Source organism: Syngnathus leptorhynchus, chromosome 10, assembly GCF_054491065.1.
Source record: "Syngnathus leptorhynchus isolate UIUO chromosome 10, UIUO_Slep, whole genome shotgun sequence".
NCBI classification, from domain to species: domain Eukaryota; kingdom Metazoa; phylum Chordata; class Actinopteri; order Syngnathiformes; family Syngnathidae; genus Syngnathus; species Syngnathus leptorhynchus.
The window spans coordinates 8,435,452-8,460,165 of NC_141204.1; the positions used below are offsets into that span (position 1 = coordinate 8,435,452).

A 24,714-nucleotide genomic window follows, 5' to 3' on the forward strand; every position below is an offset into this window, starting at 1 on the left:
TCATTTCCAATGGCGCTCCCTCTCGGCATTTTTTGACAATACAATGATGCATTTAAAGTGAAATATTTAAACTACCCAACTGGCAAACATTTAATTATATTGGTTATGATGCATGCATATTATACATATTTTTGAGGAGAATTAGGGTGTGCAATACTTCACTTTGGTATCCCTAAACAAGCAAACAAATGGCCAGAGTTAGATGCTTTTTGTATTGAAAACGATACACAAGCCTCTTAAAAAAAAAAGATTAGTTTATTAATATTGTTTGTACATAGCAAACACTAAGAGCAGCTAAGGACTGACTGTATGCAGCAGCAGCGAGCGGGGGCAGGCCATGTGTCTCCTCTTCATCTGGGCTGCTCCCTGTCATATAACCAGCTTTTTGCCAATGACTTGACCTTTACTCCTCAGCAAAATCAAAGAAATGGTAATTCTTTCCATTGCTCACACTTGGCAAATGATAAATTAAGAATATTTGGATGGTGTTCATGTCATAAAAGCTGTAGTTCATTTCATTCGGCAAAACATTTTCCCCTTGCCTCTCAAAATTGAACTGAAATGAGATTCTTCCCTCCTCTACTCAACTAACTGCCCCTTTGGGTAAACAGTTTTAAAAGTGCCATAAGATTCTTCTACCTGCCCATTTGCTTTAAAAAATAAAATAAAATACAGCTCTCAATACCTTTTCAGCAGTCGCTTTGCCAGTGAGAACAATTCTTTTAACCTTTACAATATTGTTTATACAAGAATGAATGTGGATGCCATTCTTACATGATATTATATTTACAAATCAAAAGATTTACGTTCCACATTTTAACCTCATGTGCCTTGAGCCAAAATATCACCTCGTCCACCGTTGTGTGGAAAGTCATTCTTGTGTTCACTCTTCATCCGTACACACCTGAAGCAAGCAGGAAATCAGATCATATTTTATGTTACTATTAAAACCACTGCACATTAGTCGGATGATTTCTTTATCATGATGTTCTTAAATCCCAGGCCCACGGACCTTGACAAAGGGGTGGTCCAGCAGCATGCTCGCCGTCCAACGCCGTTTAGGTTCGCTCTCCAGACAGTGTCCCAGGAAATCCTTACCCTCTGTGCTCAGTTTCTCAGGGATGGGGGGCTTGTGACCCATGCCCACTTTGTACATGATTTGAAAGTTGTGCTCATACTCATGCCACGGTCTCTGCACATGAGGAAAAAAATAGATATTGCAATTCATGAATCATACCTTAATGCCGAGAAGAAAACAACTACGCCCCCTAGTGGCTTTAACTACATTAAGCCATAATACCATAATGGTGATTGGTTCTTCTCACCTTTCCCGTGACCATCTCAATGAGGACACAGCCTAAACTCCAGATGTCTGCCGCTCTGCCATGACCTTCCCCTTTTGCTCTGGTGATGACCTCGGGTGCCATGTATGCTGATTGAGGCGAGTAAGAGAAGAAAAGACCACAGGATTGGTAAAACCCCAAAAAAATAAAACCATGAAAATCACGGTCAGTCTTGATTGACATTCAAGGAGGCAATCATTTGAAAATACCAAGTACAGTACTACTAAAAGGTTTGCATTAGTTCAGACCTACAATGCATCACACAATTGTGAGGTGCTAATAGTTCTTTATAGGTAATGAATATTTTAACGAGGCACTTATAATAAAATGTTTTAAGAGTATTAGTAATATTTACTGAAGACATGGTCTTACCGGCTGTCCCAAGGGTGCTGTTGACTTCGCCCGGCATGGTATGAGTGTTATTTCTCAATTTGACAGAACAGCCAAAGTCCCCCAGTTTGATGAGGCCAGAAGATGTCAGAAAGATGTTGGCTCCTAATGAAAGTGCCATTGTTAGGGTAAGAAGAAGACATATGATAGTGCACTAAAGAGTCTTAGGACACTGACCCTTGATGTCTCTGTGAACAATGCCATGTTCATGGAGAACGTTGATGGCGGTAGTGATTTGTTTACTGTAGAGCCTGATGACGTGCTCCTGCAGACCCAGTCTGGACACCTCCTCCAATGTGCCTTCGTCACAGTACTCCATGAAGATGTACATCTCCTCCTGAAGGGCGACACCAAAGTCAACTTTAGCAAACACTGACTGACAGAGTGAGAAACAGCCAAAGCCAAAGCCTTACCCTGTGGAGCTCCACTCCAAAGTATCGCACCAGATTTGGGTGCTTGATGCCTTCAAAGATTTTCAGCTCATCTGCCGTCTCCTTGATCGTTTTGTGATCGTTTGGCTGGAATCTGATCTAAAAGCAAAGCATAATACATTTACAATGAAGATGACGTTTCCATTGATTTACATTTTGCATTTTTTGTGTTGCGTGTCTGTGGAGCTAAGCCACAAACCTCTTTCATGGCCATGAGTTCTCCAGTGTCCACATTGATGCAGGTGTAAACTTTCCCATACTGGCCTTCACCTGTTGACATCAACATATCAGACATCCATCGTAATAACAATTTATTTTCCCATCACTATTCAATATAGTTACGAGTGAGCAAATTCTGTGGAACAAGTATGAGTTTGTTCATGTGTGTGTGAAGAAAAAAAAAAAGTGTTTCATTCTTTGAGTGTAGACCATATCGGGGGGAAAAATATATTCCATTCTGGAATGCAATACACCACATTCTTGTTGTTCAACACTGTAGCAAAATGGAGAACCGTCCTTACCGATTTTGTTTCCCCTCTGCCACTTGAAGGTGACCTTCCTAAGGCCGACGTGCATCACGTTGTCATAGGACTTGGGCGTGTGACACACATGGCCGATGATGTTGCGCTGCTTCATAACGGCATAGCGCTTCTCCTCAAACTTGCGGATGGAGCGCCGGACGGCCTCCAACGGACTCTGCTGGGCTGCTGAGTCTGATGTAGAGGGGCGGGGGGGGGGATTTGAAAAGATGCATTTGAAAAGATGCAATTTGTACTATGTTGGTAGCTTACTGCATTATTTATCAAGTGCATATCACAGCGGCTTACAAAACGTTAATATAAATTCACTTTTTAAGGAATAAAACTTCTGTCTGGTTTATGATGAACACATAGACCTACTACACTACCCTGATTTATTACCGATAATGATGGTGTTGCTTGAAGTCTAAGTATTTTTTTTAGGTGATACTTGTAAAGATTTTGAGAAACACTGGTCTAGAAAACCACATCTTATGACTCAATTCACCTTTGGACTGGCTGATGAAGGTGCGGAGCTCCCAGCTCCGGCGTGTGCTGCTATTGGAATCTCCCTTTGGATAAGCGGGTTCTGTTAAACAAAAGCGTTTCTTTCATGATTGAATGAATAAAGCAGTATGACGTAACCATTGTCAACCTATGAGCACGCTCACCTTCTCTGTCCTCTGTGGGGCTTGAGTGGCGGCTCAGAGACTTGAAATTCAACTCTGCTGCCACTGATGACAGCCGGTCGTTCTCGTGGAAACTGGACCCCCTGCAAGGACACGGTACATGTTATTTAACAAGAATGTATAGGCGACAACGACTCCTACTGACTCTACTAGTAATAGTCATTCAAAGAGAGAGCAGGAATACAGTGCTGTGGGCTGAGAGGATTGTGGTGTGCTTTGATTGGATGTGTTGCTGCAGTGTCTGTTAAAAGTAGTGCCGCTTGTTAAAAAAGTCCGTAATTTCAAGGTCTAAAATTCCTGTATTCATCAGTATTTTGCATTCTGTCATCATGAACAGCTTCCTTTCATTCGATAAAAAACACACAATGTTTAAATACACAATGTATAATTTTGTCCGTTTGTTTTCCGGAAATCTTCAAACGAGTGTGACACTGCGGTAAATAAATATTGATTCAAGCATACAAGCTACAACCATGTGACGCATGAAAGCAGCCGCGTCCATGTTGCCCAGCGGAGGAGTCGACTAAGCATTCAGCGTAAAATTAGAAGATTAACAGCAGAGGGAAAGGTTTGATGGAGGCACATCACCAGCGTCAGAAGCAAGGGATTTGTATAATGGCACTAAAGAGCAGAATTTCAGAGCCCATTCTTTCCATTCCCACACAAAATACAACGTGTCTTATTTTCATGTATGGAAACACATGGTGCTTTGTGTAGATTTTGGTTGAGGATGTCAAGGCCTTTTGTTTTCTTTCTCGCAAGTCACCAGGGGCGAGGGGCTACCTGACATCATTGGGCGTGTTGCCGGGCGCTTTGGCGTGTCCGTGTTCCCCCGGGCCCTGCGGGATGGGCCGAGGGCCGTTGGGGAAAAGCTGATTCCGGAGGTCACAGGGGAGACTTCGAGAGCTGCGTGGTAAAAGCAGAGACACTGAAGAGCTCCGCCTCGGCGGAGCCGCTTGTCTTGGGTCGGATGTGCACAAACGTGACTGAGGATATGTGGCTGTGTGGTTCAATTCAAACACACTCTCGCACACACACTTCCGCCATTAGTAGTCATTAGAAGCAAAGGGAGCCAGAAGCAGCAAAGCAATGAAGGAAAAGCTAGAACGGTTTTCTTCCGTAACTGGCTAATCACCAACCTGAACCCTTCAGCATTGGGGATGAAAAGATTCGGGTTTGGTGGGTCACTGTGACAGCGAGGAACTTTAACAGGTCGAGGGCTATTTCTGGGTGCTGGAAATACAAACAAATGCAGCGTTTCACTTGGAGCTCATGTGTGAAAGGACTCAGCATTCGGAGAATTACACTGAAAAGAAAGCTTTATTCCTGATCAACTGCAGCTTCCAAAACCAAGTTAACCACAAAAGCTGCAATTATATTACGGAAAAACATTTTAAGAAAAATAAAAATAAAAAATCAGAGTGCAACTTTAATTTCTCTAATGACAAGGAAACTTTGTATGACTGATTTTATTTTAATGTATGTATTATATATATTTATAAAATAATACACTTTTAGTAATAATCTTGTGTAGTGGTGAACCTATAATATTACTATAATTATTAACTAAATGATAATTGTATGCATTTGTGTTGTGTGCGTGGAACCTGTGTACATTTATTTTCTGGCAACGCTTTGTTATTTAATAACCATGGCGGTCTGCTTTACGAAACATAAAAACACATCTACAAATGGAAGTAGCGGCAGTGGATTATTTCAATAATCTCACCGATGTATAGGCCAGTGACTGGGCTATGAGGTTTGCCAATCACATGTCCGATGCATTCGTTCATCAGCGCTTGTAAATTCTGCAGGGAAAAAAAAAAAAACCCCACAAATTCAGTCCAGCAACTTCATTTTATGTGTGCTGAGATTTTTTTTTTTTTTTACCAGGAAGTCATCTTCTGGTAATGCTGATATGAAGCCAGGTTCAATAGCTTGAAGAAAGTCAAAGCCTTGAGTGGCCCACCTGTGGAACAAAGTAGCACTATTTAAATATGCAAATAAACACAAAATCAGGAATTGCTTTGTGTTTGTTCTGAGAAATGTCCTCAGATGCTGGAATGATCATCTCAGTCTTTCAAGGCAGTTCTAACTAGCTGCACCCTTCTTGTATATGAAGCATAGCCGTGGAAATATGTTAAAAACAAAAGCTCATAACTAAGGGATCGTCTTTTTAAGGAATAACAATAACGTGTAGAAAGTTACTTTCACTCAACTTGTCAAAATTACGTTCGATATTTTGGATTGAATTTTCAAAATGTAATTCCAAGTGTCAAAGGAATGTGAGCATTTGTGTACAATATTTGAAAAAGCCCTTTTTTTATTATGGATCTGCTATTGTATTTTCATTAATTTTGTTCAAAATTCCAAACATACCACACAACAGGACAAGGAAGGAAAAGTTTGAGGGTCGATGGTGAGTTGGAAGCGTTTAAAGTTCAAGGGAGATAGTGACACTTGATAGTCTAGAGTGTCTTATTCAAAAGTGGATTGGACTGGGTGTGTTGTGAGCACCCAAAGACCTCAAGCGAGAGCTACACAAAAGTAGGCTGACCTCTGTCCTCATGTGATAAAACCAGAAAGAGCAGTATGTGAGGAAATGATATTGCACTAGTCGGGGGGAGTCTTACCTGGGCTTGGTGCCCCGGCCGCTCTCGCACTTAGTCAGGACGTACGTCATCCACTTGCGAGCAAAAGCTATGTAGCGCTCGCCAATCCTCTGCCTGTACTCTCCTGACATGAGACGCACCACTTCCTTATGGTACTGTGGACACAACATTTATTAGATTCACCGTAAAATGATATTCAAATTCATTAGTCGACACAATAACATGCATTGATGGGTTTTTATTTCAAAAAAACCAAACGTATTTGTTCAACCCGTTTTTTTTCTTTTTACCTCAAAGGCAAAGTTGTAGCCTTGGATCATGGCCTCTCTGTAGTATTGCTGCAAAGTGGACGACTCGGACTCCTCCACCTCGGCCTCGAACTCCGACGTGAACATGTACTCCACCCGGTCGATGGCTGAGCTGATCTTAATGCAGAGTTGCAGCGCTTCATCCTGAGTGAACGTGCGCAAAAATCAGACAAAGGGAAGCAATATTTGATTTTTTTATATAAAATAGTAACAAATTCTGTTTTATAACAGTAAGTATATACAGTAAGTACCGTAAGTATAATTATATAATGTATTCTATATGAGACGTTTACATGTGGGGTTTTGATTTTAGCCGTTATTTGATCTATGACATCGTCAAATATTATTGCAATTCAGAATCCAAACAAATCAAAATCCAAACAAATCAACATAAGGGGTGTGCAAAATATGACCTACTGGGCCCATATCGCCCACTCTGGCCAATGTGTGTGTGCGTGGCAAAGGTTGTAGTTACGTAAGCACCTTGAGCTCCTGCAGAGCGCTGGCGATAAGAGGCTGACTGGACGTTTGCTCACGGCTGAGTGTGAGCACATCCTCCATGGACTGCTGGACCGCCTTCCTCTGAGCCACCAGGTGAGCCGACTGCATCACGATCATGAGCATGTTCTCCACCTGAGGGTGCGGTCGAGGATGGTGAGGTTATGCTCAGTCACGCTGGCAGGAGGAGTTCAATAATGCATCATATATGTGTACCTTCATGGCCCGCAGAGTGTCGACAATTTCCATTGTGGGAACCACTTTGAGCAGCTCTCCGTCCCACTGGGCCCATTCCGAATCGGTGGTCGGGTCCCCCGTGCGGTGTTTGCTCATGAGCAAAAAGGCCTCATCCTCCGCCATTTCATCGGGTTCTTTGGAGCAGTCTTTTCCCGCAGCGGCATTGAGTAATTGCAGGATGAGCGGCCGCTGAGCCAGCAAGCTAAAGGGAACGAAAACCTGCAGCTCTTCCAGTCCGGGAATTTGGACCTGAGAAAGAAAATGTGCTTTTTCTTTTATGACAGACAGATGAAAAGTATCTTAAGTGAACCAAAAACAAACCTTCACAAAATTTCTCTTCTTCAGGGCTTGGAGGAGAGACGCTACTCCATTAGTGATGTTGAAATCTGCGGCAACCTCCAAGTCCTGTGGCAAAAATGGAGAGTCAGAACACTTACCCTCATCTTTTGAGTGAGTAAATCATATCTTTCACAAATTCCGCACAGTCACTACTATGATTTAAAGTGACATCGCAGCTTACCTTGCGCAGCATTTTGGCAAAGCCCAGCGCCTTGGACGCCCGTTCTCTGGCCTCATGAAACAGCTCTTTAAGTGACCGACTGGTCTCAATCACCGATCGCCTTGGAGGATTTAAAAGAGCAAAACATGAATAGTAATAATTGCCAAATTAAAAACCCCAGCTGGCAACATTATGGCAGCCACTTTTACTTTTGCAATGGTAAAAGCGCTCATTTAAAAAAAAAAAAAAAGATCCTATCACTACTTGTGCAAAACAAAATGCAAAATGGGATAGAAGAATTGAAACATATTCCTCTTTTTGTCATTATGGGCATGAACGTGAAAAATAAAATAAGTTGAGCTGAAAGGGAATACATTTCTTGACCTCCTGTGTGTCAATGTTACGAAAGGCTCATATTCATCTCATCTTAGATCTGATTTTGATTGTGCTGATGTACCCGACGGTGTGGCCAGTGACTTCCTTACCTAATCTCATCTGAGGCGGTGCTATCGTCGGCACTTTCCCAGAACTCATTGCCGCTCTTTTGCAGGCCGGCGTCGAGGAACTCTCCAGTGGATTTGAGCAGCATCCCAGCAATGTCACTTTAAAGAAAAGAAGAAGAAAAAAAAAGGAACTTTTCAAAATCAATGTGGATGAATAAGTCTGTGGAAGAGCAACGCAAGGACGCTAACCAGAAAAGCTTCCCGGATTGGGCCTCCCCACCACGGATGTAGGGGGTGATATCTTTGGTGAAGTGCCACTCCTTCTCCAGAAGGTTCTTTAAGCTGTGAGATGCTTGAGGCAGCTGCTGCAACATTTGGATCCAACTGTGCATGTACTCAAAGTAAACCTAAAATACATTTGCTAGTGGTCACAATAATGACAATCTCACATATCTGCTCAATTACGAAAGGAGGGAGGTGACGCCGCTTACCACAAGCATCTTGTGCAGTTCCTCCTCAAACTCATCAATGTTGGTGTCTGTCTGCAAGCCCTGAGCATCAGTAACCACGCCGCGGAGCATGAACTGATAATACTGCTTCATGAGGAGACCCCCTTTCAGAACCTCCTTACACTCACGGACCAACTGCAAAGTGTAAACACAAAGACGTTTGTTATCTATAGTGGCCAGGTATTATTTTATACTAAGCTTTATCCCATTGGTTTGTTTGTGATAAGGATGACATTACCTATAACCTACATGCTCATAACATATTAAAACAGCTGACCCTCAAAAGTCAATAAATTAATAATGCCTTCTTGTTTTTAAGCATGACGCTCGGTCCCAGTACAGGCCCTCTTACTGACTGGTGATTAAAAAAAAAAAAAAAAGAAGAGTGATAGACAGACATGGTAGTTAGTATCTTCTTGCCTGGTTGATACTGAGTAGAGATGGTTCTCCAGCAGGTCTTTGCTCCAGTCGCAACTTTAGGCACTCGTGGATGACATTGAGAAGGACTCTGCAGAGCACAAGGAAGGCAGGCCGGAAGGATGGGAGGTCCATGTCCAGCAGATCCTCCCAGGACACCTGGTCCGCTCCGAGTTCTGGCTCAGCCAAACTACTACAGGAGCCGTGGCGGGACAACTCGGGTAGGTAGTCGTTGTACAGAATGGGGTCTGGGAAATCTGAAAACTGCAAAAGGGGAAGACAGGTTAATACTTCAACCTATCGAACAAAGGATGATGGGGAGAGATTATTATTTCTGCCATTTTGTTTTTTTACTTCCAATCTTGAAAATTCAATTGAGTTGTACAGGTTATATAGGTCACAATGTTTTTGGATGTTTCTATCTATTTATTGTACCTTCAGAAACTCTGAGGATAAAATCCAGACATGAAAGTCGTGGCCATGTAGGAAAGGGTACATTTTGGTGAAGATTGTAACTTCTTGGCCATTTCCTACATAGTTCCTGATTTTCCAAGCTGATTTCAAAAATCTATTTTGTGCAGGAAAGAAAAAAAAATACTGTTCCCAAAAGAGAAATCAAAAGGTTTGCCTGTTTTGTGTTGCACAACACAGAAAATTTCATTTTGACCAAGACTGGTTGCTGATGCCATCTAATCTTCCCGAGAGTCACAGAGGTAAAAGGCTAACCCTCACTGCGGCGTCTAAAATAACAGCCAACGTAATCAGAACTATGAGAAATGGTTTTTTTTTTGTGGACTGATAAAAGGCTTAGAATAATCTCAGTGTTCCACAAAGTTAGAGTTCGGCAGTTTGATATCACCTGTGAGCAAGACATTATATTGCTATCAATCAATGTTGTGCACAATACAAATATGCATGTTAGGGTCAGTCTGGGGGGCCTGGGCTCATCTCATTTCTTTAATTGCACCTTTTATTTGTCTCTCAAGCGAGAAGATGAGGGTCTCACCTCCAGTGCAGGTGTGTGGCGCAGCAAGGCCGCCCGAGACCTTTGGAGGGAGCGGTCCATCAGTTTGTGCAGTCTGAGAATGAGTTTGCGCAGTCCCATCTGCTTCAGTGCTTTATCCACAAAGGGCCTATAAATGGCTGTGGGGCAGAAGACGCCCTCTGCTCCCGTTGTCTCCGGACTTCCCGACGCCGTCGTAGGAAGAAACTCTTCCTCCGACAACAGTTGGGAAAATTTCGAAGTCAAGGTGGGAGAAAGTTCTCCATCAGCTGGGATACCTCCCACCGTCTCCTCCTCCACCTCCCTGTCCTCCCCGTCGCTTTCTGCTGTGAACGTGGCGGTGGAGTCATTCTCATCCTCATCTTTGTCGTCATCCTCGTTGCCGCGAGAGCAGCGAGGGGACGGGATCTCAAAGACGGGCCAGCCGATGCGAGACAGGTCCCGGAGGCCCAGGACGGTGGCCATGACTCGTAGCTTCTGGTTGAGGTCCTGAGTGATGTTGAGCCACAAACAGAGCGCCTGCACTCTGCCTTGGAAGTCTCGCGCCGCGTATTTCTCATAGTCCCTTTGTAGGGCCTGCAGAGAGGGGTACAGCGCTTCCACGTACTCCAGCAGCTCCATAACGCGCTTGACCTGCTCAAAGGCCAACCGCTGCCTCTGAAGGTGATCCCTGCAGTCGGCGCCTGAGCCTGCTGCGTTCATGGCAGCCGAGGGGCAAGCGCTAAAGCCCCAAGGGTCCACGCCACAGTGGTTGCTCTCCACCGCAGCAGGTTTGCATTTATCTTTACAGTCCAGATTGAGATCAGTCCTAATAGTCCGGCAGTCGGCGTGAATTGTTGGGGACCCTGAACAGTGAACCTGTCTCAGGCTGTCGTAGTTCACCTTGAAATGTAGCACCTCGTTGATCAGGTCGGGGATGGCCTGGCGCGCTGTGAAAAGGAAGAAATCCTGGTCTCTTATGGAGCGGCGGGCGTGCCACGCCTGTAGCTCCAGCCAGATGACTTCGTTGTTGTGGCCCATGAAGGCCATGTTCTCCTGGCCTCGCTGCTCTTTCTCCTTACGCTTCGACGACATGGAGGTGAGCTTGAGCAGCAGCCGCAGCGTCTCAAAGAACTTGAGGCGGTCCGCGGGACAGTCTGTCCGAGAGGTCTGGCGGTGGGTGCGGGCCATGTGGGGCATGGACACGGGGAGTTTGCAGCTGCTGCAGCCCAAGCTCAGATAGTGCTTCCTCGGGTCCATGCTGAGGGCGCCAAAAGGCCCTGATTTGGACAGCGGATCTAGCATGAAGGAGCCCTCAAAGGTCTTCTTGTGGTCTCTCTCAGTGGAGCGCAGGGTGGCCCTCTGCTTCTTTCCCTGCTTGTAGCTGTGCTCCTCAGGCGTCTCCGGCGTTCGGGGATTTTCTTTCGGGACAAACGGGCTGAGGTCGGCTGAAACACATACAGAACTGCTTCATCGGCAATACGCAGACAGACGCGCCAAAACAAATATCGCGTATGAGGAAAAGCTCGTTTCTCTCACGTTTGCTGGGAGAACGTCCACCACTCCTGGACTGGCTGCTTTTCTGATGTTTACCAGACATTCGCTTCATCTGGCGGGATGTGTAAGGGGGTGATGTCGCGTACAGAAGTTCCTCTTCCTCACTGGGTGAATCCCAGGATTCCTCCATCTGAGAGTTCTGCCGGGATTCATCTCCCACTGGGTTGCCCTGTCTGTGAACATTTACGATTTAAGGTGAAAATTAGTCAAACTATTCACAACGAGCTATTCATACTGGCAGCCTCATAATAAGCTGAGCTGCCCGAAGGCTGACGTGAACAACAAAGAAGCTCTTTGGCCTTTTTTTTTTTTTTTGAAAGCAACTTCCACCATATCCAACCACAGAAACGTCTCAAGGCCGGAGAGGGCTGGAATGTTTGCAGTCAGTAAAGAGTATACAGCAAATCACTTGCAAAAAGTGAAAGTACACGTAATGTGCACCATCTTTCTGCCTGCATAGCAGCCATGTGTGTGTGTAGTACACTTGTTCTCAGTTCTCACTCAGGGCTACAAAGACAACAAAGACGTGTAGTCGAACCTCTGAAGTTAAATGACTATGACGTTGTACAATTTGGAATTGGAAAGAGAGCGTGTGAGTGGGCGACACGCTATAAAACAACAGAGTCCAACCTTTGTCACCTGATCATTTCTGAAGTTTTTTTTTTTCCCCCACAATAGGATTAAGGGGGACGGTTGGATTGTGTGACCCCGCCGGCAAAGACAAAAGGATAAAGAAGGGGAGGTGATGGAAGGGAGGGGGCGCATGAAACCTGGCAATCCTGCATGCTCCTCACCATGTGTGCCTTCATCCATCACTGGGTTGAATGCTATTCACCCAACGCGTGCCTGTTTGTGTGGACACAGTGGAAAGGGGCGGTGCTGTATCACTTTCGCTGAGTGAGTGTTTAAGAGGAACGGGGTGGGGGGGCGCGGAGGGTTATCTGGAAATCACTTGCCTGTGAGAGTGCAGACTTCTACAGCCCATCTGCCCTACATCACAATTCCGTTCCCCCGAGAGTTGCTCTGAAACTACAATATGGCCGACAGACACCTGCTTGCAAACCCTGCAGCCTTGCATGAAATAATGCAATGCAACAGAAAGCACAACACCCAACACTCCAGCCAGTTCTCAAATGACATAACGAGTCTTGCACGCGTGCATCCAAGAAGAACAGTGGCGCCTTTATAAATGCATTGTACGACAGTCAAACTGTGGAGGGGCTTGTTCTGCAGGAGCAGGAAATGACAGCGATCTTTTCTGTAGTCATGCACAAGTAGGCACAGTGAGCCGACGTCGAGAGTCAAAATGAAAGTGTTTATCGGAATTCACGAGGGGAATGTACGTAAAGAAAAAAAGCAGGTGCGTGAGAGAAATGTAAGCAACTCAGAAGACTTTGCATTGTGCAAAGCAGCGTGAAGCACAACGAAGACAGAAATACTCCATGCATGCGACTAAAAAGACACAGCAGCATTACCGAATAGCTCAGGAATGACAGCAACCTCAATGACGCCGCGACTGCCTTCTTGTTTGCTAGCTTGCCCCCTCATGCTGAAATTTGTCTTTGGGATACTTTTTGCATAGGGGAGGTCACGGGGAAGGTCACGGCCCCCGTGTGGCCTACTGTGTGCAAGCTGTGCCCGACCGGCTCCCGGGAGTAAATGATGACTGCAGATGGTGTCTGGCTGCCTCTCAATGGCTCATCTGATGGTGCACTGAGCTACCCCCCCCATAAAGGCCGGTGGAATGCTGCAGCCCCTGGGCAGGAACACTGCGTGCATAATAACACAAAACCCAGCCTTTTTCTGCAGAGTGACTGAAGCACAGATACCAAGGCCTGCCGCATTCAGCTGAAGGGAGGGGGGTAGGGGTTGACCTTTGACACCAAACCTTCCATACTATTGTACCAGGAAGGGGCACTCTATTGTATAGTACTGACACGTGGCCCGTGAGGCCCACCACTGAATAGCACACAGCTGTTTGGTGAGCACGCTTGCTCACAAAGCCCAAACTAAAGGGGTCTTTTTTTTTCTTTTTTAGAAAGTGGGACAGTGCAAATGAGGGGAGGAAAGGAGAAGTTGCCCTGTTTGGAAAGAGCACACTTTCTCCTAATTAGGACTGGCATAAGTGACCCTCTGCAAGCAACGCACAGGCGCCTTCTCTTAGCTTCCCATTTAAGCTCACAAGCAATCGAAACAGACGGATAGAAAATGAAACTGATTATATTTAGTAGTTTCGGTTGATGCACAGGTGTCAAACCTGAAAGGGGAAAATCAAGTTGAAAATGTTCTTGGCAATAATGTGTTCTATGCACCCCCACTAGTAATTTATACAATCATACATTTAAAAGGGTTCACAGTCATAACAGCCCTTCAAGGGAAACTATAACTGCAGTGTAGCTCGCAAAAAAAAATATGAGTTTGACCCCATTGCTTCATTGTGCGATATTGTAAAATCTACCTGTAAACAAATCACGAGGAAATTGCAACGTGTACATACTGCAGCAGGAATCTCGGACCTCTTGCCGTCCCTTGTCGAAACTCGCTGCACAGATTGAGCCATCTGACTTAGGTACTGTAAGCTAACAGAGTTGGGGAAAAAAAAACAACAAACACAAAGAACCTGACCCCACCCTTTTCTTCTATGTCGCACACAGCCAGAAGTGGACCTCCCAGACTCTCCTGTATGCAAATCCACAAAGCACATAAGAGTCAATGAAAGAACCAAAGGGTAGCCAAAAGGGTCACATGATGAAATATATCTAAATGTAGCCTGTATTTACACACGGTACCGCAGATATGATAGCTTCTTCGTCTTGCACCGTGAATGCAAAGTGAGCAATTCTCTGTTCCAACTTGAAAGAATATCTGTGAGTCAAGAGAGAAATCTTCAGCAGGCCAATGCATGCATGTGCTGGTCAGTTAAAATAGACTGATCTGCAGCACTTGTGCCAAATAGGGCCTTGCAAGTACATTTGACCTGGCCTGCCATGCCATTTTAAAAGCACATACGCTATAAGAATGCATTTCTTTTCACAAAGGCAACGAAACAACGGCAATGAGGAAAAAGGTTCCCCGCCTCTTTTCTACTCCATGCAAAGATCAAATGTTCAAAGGAAGCGGCAGATGACAGAGAGCATTTTCTCCAGAACAGGTGTAAGCAGAGAGCAGATGCAGTTCGGAAACAAGACGGAGGCTCCATCTGCACTCCTCACACCGCCTATGCTCTCGGCAAACGCAGCCTTTTAATGAGCTGCAGCCATGAGCGTCTGCAGCGCCATACCCGTGTGCGCAGCTAAACCACATCCTGAAATCTCAGGAATGTTCGCCAGTGACCATGTCTTCTCGGGGAACAAGGCATTTTGCACAAAAGGACCTCTGTTGGCGTAATGATAGCGTTCATTTGGCCCATCAATATTAAATGCAAACATGAGCAACATACACAGCCGTTCTCTGTTATAAAGATTAAGGTCTGTAATGTCAGCCTACATTTGCATTTAATTGCACAGCAATGCAGGCACAACACAACTACACACAGGCACACGCAATGTTGTGTTCAAGGAAACGGCAACTTTAGGCCGCTTAAATGCAAATACAATGGAACACATTCGAGAACAAAGTGCCTCAAAATCCAAATAGTTTCTGTTTAGTTCAGAAGTGCTGCAGCAGAAATTGACATTACCAATATAAAATATAGTGCAACTAGGTGACAGGATCACACTGCCTTCCTGTTTCCTCTCATTGCAAGTTTGTCAAAGAGCGTGTCGTCTGTAGTTTAACGTTACAAAATATGAATACCAAATTGAAAATATGACTCTAAACATTCTCTTGCAAAGTGTTAGGGAATGCATGCACCTTATTTCAAAATCAAAGCCTCCCAAAACGAGGTTGCAGAGAACATTGCAAGAAATCAAAGAAGCAGTTGTGAGACTTCATCAAAGACGTGGAAATACTGTGAAGTGTGTGTGTGGGCATAGTGTAGATTTGTGCTCATTATAGCATGTGTCACCCTCCACCCACGCACTAAACAAACATGGGGATGCTGGGGTGGGGGAAATGTCTTGTCAACTTCCAGTAAGGATATGCACCATGGTCACATCAAGTTGTGCATTGTACTTATGCAATGTTAATAAGGCTAGTGTTGCACAATCATCGACTTCACATCGGACTGGCTGCAAGACAATACGCATTAAAGACAAAAGGCACATACCAGCTGTACATAAAGCATGACTTTTTTTTTTTTTTTTCTTTTGGCGAAATTTGAAATAAGTGAGGAGACATAACAGCAGATTCCTGACGCCCTGTCGGCATAGCAGTCAGGGGCAAGCTACGCTATGTCGATTACATAGAACAATAACATTTTACAATCTGCTGATGTGCGTTCTCGCGCATGAAATAAGGCGCTCGGTAACCTTCACAATCGCTGGGACATTTGTTGCTGCACGTTTTCGAGGGTCAGCCGGAGTTAGACACGCGGCAAAAATAGAAAAGAGCATGCACGTCATGTTAAACTACCAAGTAAACATGCACACTTTGCAATAATGCTAGAAAAGGACAAGAGCACAAATCCAACTGAAGGATTAACAACAGAAAACTGGCGCAAATGCTAGCTAAAGGCAAGGAAGTTTGTGCCTTATTTTCATTGATTGCGCGTGAGTAACAACTCTTTTGTGTGTTAAAAAAAATAGAACGACTTTGTCTGAGGCTGTAGGTAAACTTATGAACAATAAAATAACGCTAACAGTGGTGGTGGGCTAGCCTACTCCCTAACATGCTGCAGCCGATCGTACAATTCCGATCTCAAGTCTGCACATGCATTGTTGTTTCTTTTAAGAGTATAAGCGTGCTAACATCTTTCGGCGATTGAATATTGCACAAAAAAGTTTGCAACTCTGCAGTTGCAAAAGCAGCGAGTGAACTGCACGCGTCTCATAATTTGACAGGAAGCGAGTTTGTGCGCAATGCGAGTGCAGCGTCACGCTCGGCTCTCTATTTGGCAAGCGACAAACGCTGGTAGTGGTGTGGTGGTGGTCTGATGGGCAGATCTCGCATACCTGCTCGGCTTGGAGCGATCCGGGGGCTCCATGGCGAGAAAGCGGCGTTCTATTCTTCGCCGTGCATGGACTAAACCATGTCCAGGCAACCGCGGACGGACTTTGCACCGGTTGATTTTTGCACAAAAGACGATTAAGAGTCTCTTTGAAGCACTTTCGATCCGCCGGCAAGGTGGACTTTCGCTTGTGCATATGCAGCCGCCATCTTTCCAATGTTCATTGGCGATAGGAGTGCCTCACAGCTCACAAGCCTACTGCGTGCCTACGGAAGCCTGGATAGCTCAGCTGCAGTCGCTCCCCCCACTTTTGCACGTTTTTCTCGTTTTTTTACCCCCTCTCACTGTTGTTGTCATTTACTCTCTAAACACTATCAAAGTGTTCTAGTTTTAATAACAATAAAGTTAGTGCTCCTTCCTGCTTGGATTGCGATTCTCACGGACTCCTCATGCACTTATTGATAAATCGATCAGGAGCAACTGTGGCTTCAGTATTTTGCACATCGACATGGGTCACAATGGCTGGGGTTCGAACCATGAATCTCCGGGTTAGAAGAGAATAACTCAACTCCTGAGCTTTCTCTCAATATTTGTGTTAAATTCCTGCCATGGTGCCTCAGATCTGGGATTTAAAACGGTTTTCCCACATTCCACCAAATGGCATGATGAAGGCTGCCCATAGCTGTTTTTTTTTATGTCTTACGTGGCCTACAATTGGTGGAATTAAAAAGCAATCAAATATCTTAAAGCCCATATATAACTGTATGCATTAAATTGAATGCACCAAATGGTTGTGTCCAGTCCTTTAATTCAAAGAAGCTTTTGTGTATGCTGTAATGAGTAGCCTGCAAAGCTTGCAAAAAAAAGTTATGTATGATTTTCATGTTGTCAAACATCTCTAATGATGTGCTAAGAAGTGATCACTGGAAGTTTATTCATACATTTATTGGCTGGTAAATCGTTGGGTTATAAACCTTTTTAAGGATTGTACATTTAATTATATAAAGCATTTTAATCTACTTTATGTATGAAATTAACTAGATAAATAAAGCATGCCATGCTTTGCCATACAAATTTCAACATCTTATTGCAGTTCAGCTCATGTTTTATTCTAGATCAAATGCTATTTCGAGTCTAATAAGGCTCATGCGCCACAAAGTTTTCCAACATCAATGTTGGCTTCTTTTTATTTGCAATGACAGCCGTTATTTGGTGAAACCCACAAATGATTTGTGTTGTCAATTCTAATTGAGAAACAAAGACTATGCACATAATAGTGGTGTTTCACTTGCTCACGTTGACTACACCCACATCTCATTCATTCTGAACACGACACTTGGTATACTGGCTGCTGCTCAAGCAACTTCCGCTGTTCTGTATTCCCACACTGGGCAGATGGACAAGCCTACTCACATGCTGAAAAAAAAGTGGATGAAAAAAAGGTCTAACATCATCTACATTTCCGTAGTAGAAAGAAAACACTTGAGGGTGGATGATGCCAACTAACCCAATTTACCACCAAACAAGTACTTCTAATTCCTGATTAAAGTGGTAGCTGAGTATGTCACATATTAATTATGTGATGGACTAATGATTCATATTTTTGGACAGTGTGATTTTCTGTACTGGTGGAAAGACAGCACAGAAACTATCATCAAGAAGCAAGAAGAAATGTTTGTTTATAGTTAAGTGCACTGTGGCGGAATATACTGTACTAATATGTGAATAAATTAACATGCAAGCCTAAACAGATGACTGTGTTTATCTACATGAATCTCCCATTGCTTTGTGTGAGCAAAACCCTCACCCTGCCACCTACACAGTTGTAAAATAACAAAATGGGCAGGGCAGGGCAGGAGGTGAGCAAAATCTTGTAGTAAATGACAAGCCTTTTCAAAATTGAGAATTTGTGTTGCAGGTGGGTGGTATAGGCAAAATTAAATTATACATATATGTAACTATTAATATGACAAGCCAGAGTCAAAGGTATCTTAAACTCTAGTTTGTCGTGGGCGGAAATTATCTTTTTAATTTATTCTAACTAGGCACAAGAGCTAATATGTTATTTTGACAGATAATGTATCTTGAATTAAAATTCCAACAGTTCAAAATGGAATTACAAGTAGTCTAAAGATTTTGTTGATATCTTCAATGTTAAATTGGGAAATTCAACTTTGCTTTAATTCTTTGAGTTATTTATTTATTTGTTCATCTATTTACAATTTAAATAGTGTTTATTTCTAAAGTATAATTAACTTCACTTGACCAGAGGGGGCTTGCCCTACCTGGAAAGGAGAAACGGAACCTATGACGTCACACGGACATTGTCTCCGACAGTCAGCTGTTGCCTTCAGATGCAGTTGGAAACACGGTAATTCAAAAAATTTCCATCCGTTCATTTTTCAATTTAACTGAAGGATTCTGTTTGCATGTAGCATTCATGAATACTAAAAAGGATAATGTGTGACATACATTTTGTAAATTGACGAGCATGCTCAATTTCAGTTTTCTTCCGCCCATCCGCAGTGAGTACCGTTAACACCGCGATGTCTTCGAACGTCACTGAGAAGACAGCAGGTTTCACAAAAAGGGAAGAGAATAAACATTGCAGCCTTGCCCGGATACAAACCCTTTTCTTTAGTTTACAGGAGCTGCGTTTGTGGCAGCATCCCACAGTTTGAAGATGCTCCAGTCCGTTGCTAGTAGTTCCTGCATGCAGATCATCCAAACCCGCAAATCGACGTGGTATTTTGTCTTTCTGGTGCTGGGCTACATCCTTTATCTGATCTTCGGAGCGATCGTCTTTTCGTCCGTGGAGCTGCCTTACGAAGCCGCCCTGCGCAAGGACCTGATGGACATGAAAGCGAATTTCCTCCGGGACCACGAGTGCATCACCGAGGAGAGCCTGGAGCGCTTTGTCAAAGAAGCGCTCGACGCGAGCAATTACGGCGTGTCCATCCTCAACAACACCACGAACTGGAACTGGGACTTCACCTCTGCGCTCTTTTTTGCCAGCACCGTGCTCTCCACCACAGGTGAGATGACTCTCACAAAGAACATTAGACTACTTCATGCAATTATCATTATTATTATTATTATTATTATTATTATTATTATTATTATTATTATTATTATTATATGCTGTTTATTTGTAACTTTGCCCAACTGTTACATGGGGTATAGAAAATTACCCAACCTTTTAAAAAATAAAGCTTGATAATAATTGAAGTCAATCAAACACACGATACATTCTTCAGTTTAATGTGTATGGCACTACTTATTAGGCCTTCCGTGCCTGGAGGCCTCATTAGCCTCACTAAAAACTGGCACTGGCATCTTTCACAGTTCCACAGGTCACTGACTGGTGTGAAAACACACATTGGCTTATCAATAAGTGCTTATATAATTATCTTTTTATTATATCAGCACACAATATCACATACTACATCAGGTCAACTGGATGATCTGTTGCCTTCACCATAGCTGAGCGGTACCACAGGCACATGAGAATTGGCGTGCAATTATTGTTTTTATCGATGTTTAAAATATTTTTTATGTACATATGTTACTCATACAAGCACCTAGTATGTCAGAACCTAAAGTGTCAGCCCTCAGTGTGTACGTCGTAAATTCCCTTTTCCCGACATCCCACATCTCTCTAACATGTGCAAGAGTTCAAGATCTGTTGATTTGTTTTGTATTTTACGATATTTCTGGTTGTGTTTTTTTGTCTCTGAGATCCTAAAATCTTTAAAAAAAAATATTCCAATATTTCTTGTCTCAACTGTCAAATTGGTGGTTATCAACTGTTAAGTTGTTTTGTCAACTGTCAAGCTGTTTTGTCAACTGTCAAGTTATGTATAAATATGTATAGAAACATAAAAATATGTCTATATATCCATACAGTCTGTGCACAATAACAAAATGTACAAATGCAATGAGAAGAAAAAGTGTAGCAATAAGAACAAGTGTAACTTAATAATTAACCATGAATAGTTTGCTCCAGTGCAACTTCTTTTCTTACGGAACAAAACATCTCTCATTATTCAGTCAAACGATAACATTTGTTTAAGTAAACCCTTTATACAAACACTGATGTTGTTTATCCCGAGGCAATAAGACAGTTTTGCTGTCACCCAGTGTTATCTAAAAAAACACGCATACAAATGCATTGAGACCACCTGAGGGAACTTTAGTCTGACAACATGGCAGCAGCAGTTATCTAGAAGGTTTCAACATACATACTGTACGCAGCTTGTGTTTAAGTCCTCGACCGTACCGTGTGTTTGCTGGTAAAACACACCCATTTAGAAGAGTCCATCCATCAAATATAGCTGACATTACATAACAGGGAAGGAGGTTGAAACTATTAAACATTCAGAAGATTCAAAAGTGTGGTGTAAAAAAAAGCAGGGCATGGTAACACAAGATTATATTATATTATATTATATTATATTATCATGTGCAAAATTGTAATATTCATATTTTATTCATACTTTAATCATGGTACACCACAGTTTATTTCAGAACATTTTGTGTTTGCTTCAAATCTTCTTTAGTTTATGATGAAACTATGATACTTTTTAAAAGGTTAAAGGACTTTTCATTCACCTGCGTGAAACACGTAGGCTCTTTGTTTACACAATAACAGTCATTTTGGTCGCAAAACAGGTCTTAAAAAAAACATGGGGATTGTATCTTTGTTTCAGTGTTGAAAATGGAGGTCTTCAAAATATGTTCGGTCTGGCAAATACTGTTTGTAGAGTTTGTCTGAATATTGTGACAAATCTAATTTTCACAAGCATTGTCTTGCTTTTGTCTTCAGGTTATGGTCACACAGCACCACTGTCAGAGGGTGGCAAGACTTTCTGCATTATCTACTCTGCGTTCGGCATACCGTTCACCCTCCTCTTCCTCACCGCCGTGGTGCAAAGGATCATGGTTTACAGCACAAGGAAACCTATTTCGTACATCCACATACGTTGGGGCGTGTCCAAACCTCTGGTGGCCATCGTCCACTCTTGTCTTCTGGCTTTTCTGGCCATCACTTGCATCTTCCTCATCCCCGCGGCCATCTTCTCGGCACTGGAGGAAAACTGGAACTTCCTGGAGTCTTTCTACTTCTGCTTCATCTCGCTCAGCACCATCGGATTGGGCGATTATGTGCCGGGAGAGGCGGCTAACCAGAAGTTCAGGGAGCTTTACAAACTTGGAATCACTTGTGAGTTGCAAAATATCAATGTCCATTTTATGTTTACCTACTTGCATTACAAATATAGTGAGCACGGTAGTTATAGTTTGCAGTGGTATACAACCAATCATATTGACATAGGCCATTTACCGTAATGATGTCAGTTAAAACTCAACCTTATCATCTCCGTGTGCAAATGTTTGATACAACTCTTGTTGTCGATTAGTGTATCTAGTAAGTATCTTGTAAGTCTTTGCAAAAACCAAAATGGGGTCAACACACATCTCAATATCACACACTTCCTATGACAAGAAAAGGATGTTACTTTTGGTTCTGGAACAGTTCTCACTTCCTTTGAGCCGTTTCATTGGTCTATGGCTTCAGAAATATTTGCTCTACTTCTTTTAATTATCTCATTTAGATTACAAATGGAGGAAAGGAAAGGATCTCTGATTAAAAGGGTTTAACGGGTTGCTTTTCAACCACCGAAATGAACCCACAAAGTTATTGTAGCATGATACATTTATTAAATTACAACTCTGAAAATTGCTATAGTATGTATGTTACGATACCTGTTTACAAGAGTCATTAGTTTCATGATAGGAATTCTACATTTTTTTATGGAGTAAATAATCAACTTGAATGTGTTCAATGATCCTTTTTCATTATAACCTTGCAGCATCCATTTCCACCCACATTACAAATACGGTTAAGTGCTGTATAAAGGGATCTTTTTCTGAAAAGATAAGTCTCACCGTATGTTAATCACCCTTATATGTTATATGCATCCTTTTGAAATAATCCTCAATGAAAGGAAAGAAAAGCATCGAGAATTCGCCAGTGTGGCTGACATTTGTGTGGGTCATTCGGTCATTCAGCTTGGAGGATGCACAGTAAATTTATGTATGTTGTGACGTCAACGCTATGTATAAAACCTGCAGTGTATTTTTAGTTGACTTCACAAATAGGCTGCAAGATAGCAGATCATTTGGATTTACAGGGTTGTGCAAAGAGCTTAGGCTACAGTTATTAGAATAGTTAATCTAATTTTCACTTGTAATTTGACAACCATAGTTTTTCTTGTAGTCATCACAAATTAATAAAAAAATAAAATAAAAAAGAGAGAATTGTGGAGGAACATCGCCCTCTTGTGTCAAAATATATAAACAACAAGGTTTGTTCATTGATCTTTGTTCAAATTCATACAAATGATGAATTTTATTTGGTTTAACACTTACATTGCCTTTTCTGGCCTCTGTTTTTAGTCTACTTGATCATGGGCCTGATCATCATGCTTGTGGTCCTGGAGACCTTCTGCGAGCTGCAGCAGCTGAAGCAACTGAGGAAGATGTTTTACCTGAAAAAGGAAAAGACGCGAGACCGCCTGGCCATCCTGGAACACGACCACCTTTCCTTCAACTCCGTGGACGACAGTGCACCTAGCGACGACAAGGCCCGCATGTTCGTTAGTGTCTCAAGTCTGTCCTCTCGTAGCGGCGACTTCATGATCCAGTAGTGGTAATGGTGATAGACCGAGACAATTTCAATTCATAAGACACCTTTGCTGTAGTTCTTGCTCGTGGGAGCAAAGCTTCATTATGAGCCTCCCGTTAGTTAAATTATTTGTTGAAATGTCTTAGGAAGATTTTTTTTTTTTTCAATTAACATAACATTCAGGAGAATTTATCAGTTGCTTCTGGGCTTTGGGGAATTAAAATGCACATGGCTGATTTCAGGAAAAACTATGGTGAACATGTTCATTGACAGTTGCCCGATAAGGCTTGTATTGACTTCCACTCCCTCGGTTGCCTATCTAATGGGAAAAGCAATGTCCAAGATGGTGGTGGTGTTAACATCCCAATAGGTTAGTGGTATCATTTTAGTTGGCAAATCCATATTAAGAAATTGACAGACACTTTTAAATGTTTCATTTAAGAATAGTGGTTCTATGTGAGTGCTGCTTCAATCTTTAATGAAGGTGTAAAGTTTCCCTGCTTGCTCTCCATGTCATTCATGGATGTATAAGTTACAATCATGTTCTTGCGATTTTTTTATGTTGTCCAAGTGTGTTTGTACACACTTTAATTTATTCCCCTTTCTCATTTCATGTTTCTAATGTGCACACAATTTAGGAGAAAAAGGATGTGAGATTCACCTTTAAGTGTAAAGGAGATAGTTTGCACACGTACACAAACCAGCCAAAATGGCAGATGTGGTTCGAAATATCGCAGCTGTGTTGTGAAAGACGTTGAACAGGTAGCAGCCGGAATGTTAGTCAGGTTATACTCGGCAAAAACAACCGAGTGTATTTTTAAAGGGATTACTAGCCAGAAGTAAAATGCTTTGGCAAACATATTGATCATTTAATCAATGTGTTATTAATGCCTTTTGCAAAGCTATACATGCTATCAGATACACTGTACATGATGTTTTTTACAACTCAGCTATCGTAGCTCAGCTGACAGTCGAGCGTATGTGATAACGACATTTATTTGTGAACTGTTTTTATATGTCAGCTGGGGAGGGGGAAAGTCCTCAGATGTTGTTGTCATTATTGCTGTAAGATATTTCACTGGTCAGTCAATACATGGATGGATTCAAATTACTGATGCTGATGGCACAAGTCATCAGCAAATGTGATATTGAGTCCATAATGTGGATTGAAAACATTTCATTTTAAGGGAAAATTACTTGATTGATGTTTCTGCCACTCCAATAAAGTGCTGTTTTGTAACTGTATGTTTTTTTTATTTAATTTTTTTGTGTTTCATAACTTGCTTAAGATGCAGTTCAACCTTTCAAGCTATAACAGATGTACTGTTTGGAGCACGAAGCCAATGGTTAAAATGGTGCAACGTTTAAACTGAAATAAGGTCAATTGAAAAAAACGATGGCGCTTAAGTGCAGGCTTTTAAGACACTTTTTAAAATGATGGTGGTACTTCAAAATATTTTTAAGAGTCATCTCATGAAAACACGTTTTCACATCGTTAGCTACCTCTTTAGTTTTAACAATCGCAAAAGGGAATTAGATTTAGAGCTGA

At 42.6% G+C, this 24,714-nt stretch overlaps 2 protein-coding genes across 3 annotated transcripts; one reads left to right on the forward strand and one right to left on the reverse strand.

Annotated features, from left to right (window-relative positions):
* Positions 1–236: 236 nt before the first annotated feature.
* On the reverse strand, positions 237–16,728 carry map3k4 (mitogen-activated protein kinase kinase kinase 4). 2 transcript variants are annotated; one of them, XM_085922059.1, is made up of 27 exons: positions 16,485–16,728; positions 11,416–11,606; positions 9,901–11,324; positions 8,898–9,158; positions 8,460–8,612; positions 8,218–8,375; positions 8,011–8,127; positions 7,547–7,646; positions 7,348–7,431; positions 7,006–7,275; positions 6,775–6,924; positions 6,274–6,435; positions 6,005–6,138; positions 5,262–5,340; positions 5,101–5,179; positions 4,511–4,604; positions 4,155–4,277; positions 3,354–3,454; positions 3,191–3,271; positions 2,686–2,877; positions 2,364–2,434; positions 2,147–2,263; positions 1,911–2,070; positions 1,716–1,838; positions 1,326–1,432; positions 1,013–1,192; positions 237–904 (listed from the first exon to the last, which is right to left on the reverse strand). In XM_085922059.1, the coding sequence occupies exons 1-27, from the start codon at positions 16,514–16,516 to the stop codon at positions 884–886; spliced, it is 4,764 nt and encodes a 1,587-aa protein (XP_085778185.1). In that variant the 5' UTR covers positions 16,517–16,728; the 3' UTR covers positions 237–883. The 2 variants fall into 2 exon arrangements, with proteins under 2 accessions (XP_085778185.1, XP_085778186.1); XM_085922060.1 differs by lacking the exon at positions 4,155–4,277.
* Positions 16,729–18,808: 2,080 nt separating this feature from the next.
* kcnk1b (potassium channel, subfamily K, member 1b) lies at positions 18,809–24,410 on the forward strand. The gene is made up of 4 exons (XM_085922082.1): positions 18,809–18,851; positions 18,986–19,515; positions 21,306–21,701; positions 22,937–24,410. Exons 2-4 carry the CDS (start codon positions 19,164–19,166, stop codon positions 23,185–23,187), a joined length of 999 nt encoding a protein of 332 aa, XP_085778208.1. The 5' UTR covers positions 18,809–18,851; positions 18,986–19,163; the 3' UTR covers positions 23,188–24,410.
* Positions 24,411–24,714: the final 304 nt, after the last annotated feature.